Consider the following 2111-nt stretch of genomic DNA (forward strand, 5'->3'; position numbering starts at 1 on the left):
CATGGATCAGCCCCTGCTCTGCTGCTCCTTCCCGTCTGCCCCAGGGCCCTTGCAGAGCCCCAGCCATGCTGTTTGCCCCCAGCCTGCCCACGGCCAGCCTGGGGCTGCTGACGGGGGTTTCTGTGCTGAGCATTGGCCTGGCCGTGTTCTGGAGAGAGCCTGGGCAAGGAGCCTGGAGCCCCCAGGGCCTGGCCTGAGGCGTCAGCGCTGCCCCAGCAGTGCCCATGGCCTGTCCCTGCTGCAGCCCCGGCACTGCCACCCCCAGGGCTGTGCCCGGCCCCGAGAGCACTCAGGCCCTGCAGCAACACCAGGGCCACCAGGGCAGCGGGGCAGGGCCATGGCAGCAGCACTGGCAACACCAAGTGCTGCTGCTGCTGCTGCTGGGCACAGCTGCTGGGCCAGCACTGATCTGCCCCAGCTCTGCACACAGACATTGCTGCTGCAGCTCCAGAGAAGGCAACACAAGGGCATCTCTGCAGAAAACTCTGCTGGGACATCCTATAGTTCCTTTAAAGCCACAGAGAACACAGCCCCTCATTGACACAGTCTGTAGCCACAGGGAAGGTGGAAAGAAACAAAATGAGAAGTGGCACAAACACTGACATATATTTGTGGACAATATGAAAAAAAGTAAAACAACGAAAAGCAGCCCCCAAAATGAAACCATCAAGACGTATCAAAGATGACTTTTATTACAAGTGATTTGCAGAAATTGGCCAGCAGTTTAATTTTCCTGAAAGCATCCAGTCATCAGTCTCCACACTGCAGCCTTGAGCTCCTGGTTCCTCAGGCTGTAGATGAGGGGGTTCAGGGCTGGAGTCACCACCGAGTACAGAACTGAAAGGGCCAGATCCAGGGATGGGGAGAAAATGGAGGGGGGCTTCACGTAGGCAAATGAGGCAGTGATGAAGAACAGAGAGACCACAGCCAGGTGAGGGAGGCAGGTGGAAAAGGCTTTGTGCCGTCCCTGCTCAGAGGGGATCCTCAGCACAGCCCTGAAGATCTGCACATAGGAGAAAACAATGAACACAAAACAGCCAAGTGCTAAACACACACTAAAAGCAAGAAGCCCGAGTTCCCTGAGGTAGGAATTTGAGCAGGAGAGCTTGAGTATTGGGGGGATTTCACAGAAGAACTGGCCCAGGGCATTGCCATGGCACAGGGGCAGGGAAAATGTATTGGCTGTGTGCAGCAGTGAATAGAAAAGGCCACTGGCCCAGGCAGTTGCTGCCATGTGGGCACAAGCTCTGCTGCCCAGGAGGGTCCCGTAGTGCAGGGGTTTGCAGATGGACACGTAGCGGTCGTAGCACATCACGGTCAGGAGGGAAAATTCTGCTGACATGAAGAACACAAAGAAAAAGAGCTGAGCAGCACATCCAGTGTAGGAGATATTCCTGGTGTCCCAGAGGGAATTGTGCATGGCTTTTGGGACAGTGGTGCAGATGGAGCCCAGGTCAGCGAGGGCCAGGTTGAGCAGGAAGAAGAACATGGGCGTGTGCAGGTGGTGGCCGCAGGCTACGGCGCTGATGATGAGGCCGTTGCCCAGGAGGGCAGCCAGGGAGATGCCCAGCAAGAGGCAGAAGTGCAGGAGCTGCAGCTGCCGCGTGTCTGCCAATGCCAGCAGCAGGAAGTGCCTGATGGAGCTGCTGTTCGACATTTGCAGTGCCTTGGCATGGGGATCTGTAAGAAAAGTAATCATGGAATAGTTGGGTTGGGAGAGGACTTGAAATATCCCAGCAGAGCCTGGGGGCACTTTGCCCCCACTGCCTGCCCATGGCTCTGCTGCCTGGAGCTGTCCCTGCCAGCAGCTGCTTCCCTGTGCCCAGGGCTGGGCCCTGCCAGTGCTGCCAGAGCCCAGCCCAGCCCTGGGGGCTCAGCTCTGCCCTGCAGAGCCCTCCCAGCTCAGGCACTGCCCAGGGGCAGCTCTGGCTCTGCAGGCTCAGATGGACACGTCAGAGGAACCTTGAGGAGGCTGGAAAAGCAACACTGATGCCTCTAAGGGGCCACGTGCTGATTTCTGTCACTGCTTGGTTTATTAAGATCTGAGATAAAAAAACTTATTTTTCTCGACCTCAACTGAGAGATGAACATCTATGTACATATCCTACCCA

At 56.7% G+C, this 2111-nt stretch overlaps 1 protein-coding gene across 1 annotated transcript; it reads right to left on the reverse strand.

Moving 5' to 3' along the window:
- Nucleotides 1-724: 724 nt before the first annotated feature.
- On the reverse strand, nt 725-1657 carry LOC139604026 (olfactory receptor 14C36-like). Its single transcript, XM_071455016.1, has one exon. It carries the CDS (start codon nt 1655-1657, stop codon nt 725-727), a length of 933 nt encoding a protein of 310 aa, XP_071311117.1.
- Between the last annotated feature and the right edge of the window lie 454 nt (nt 1658-2111).

This window comes from Agelaius tricolor, unplaced genomic scaffold (assembly GCF_023055355.1).
Source record: "Agelaius tricolor isolate 1412-34295 unplaced genomic scaffold, bAgeTri1.0.p SCAF_43, whole genome shotgun sequence".
Lineage (NCBI taxonomy): Eukaryota > Metazoa > Chordata > Aves > Passeriformes > Icteridae > Agelaius > Agelaius tricolor.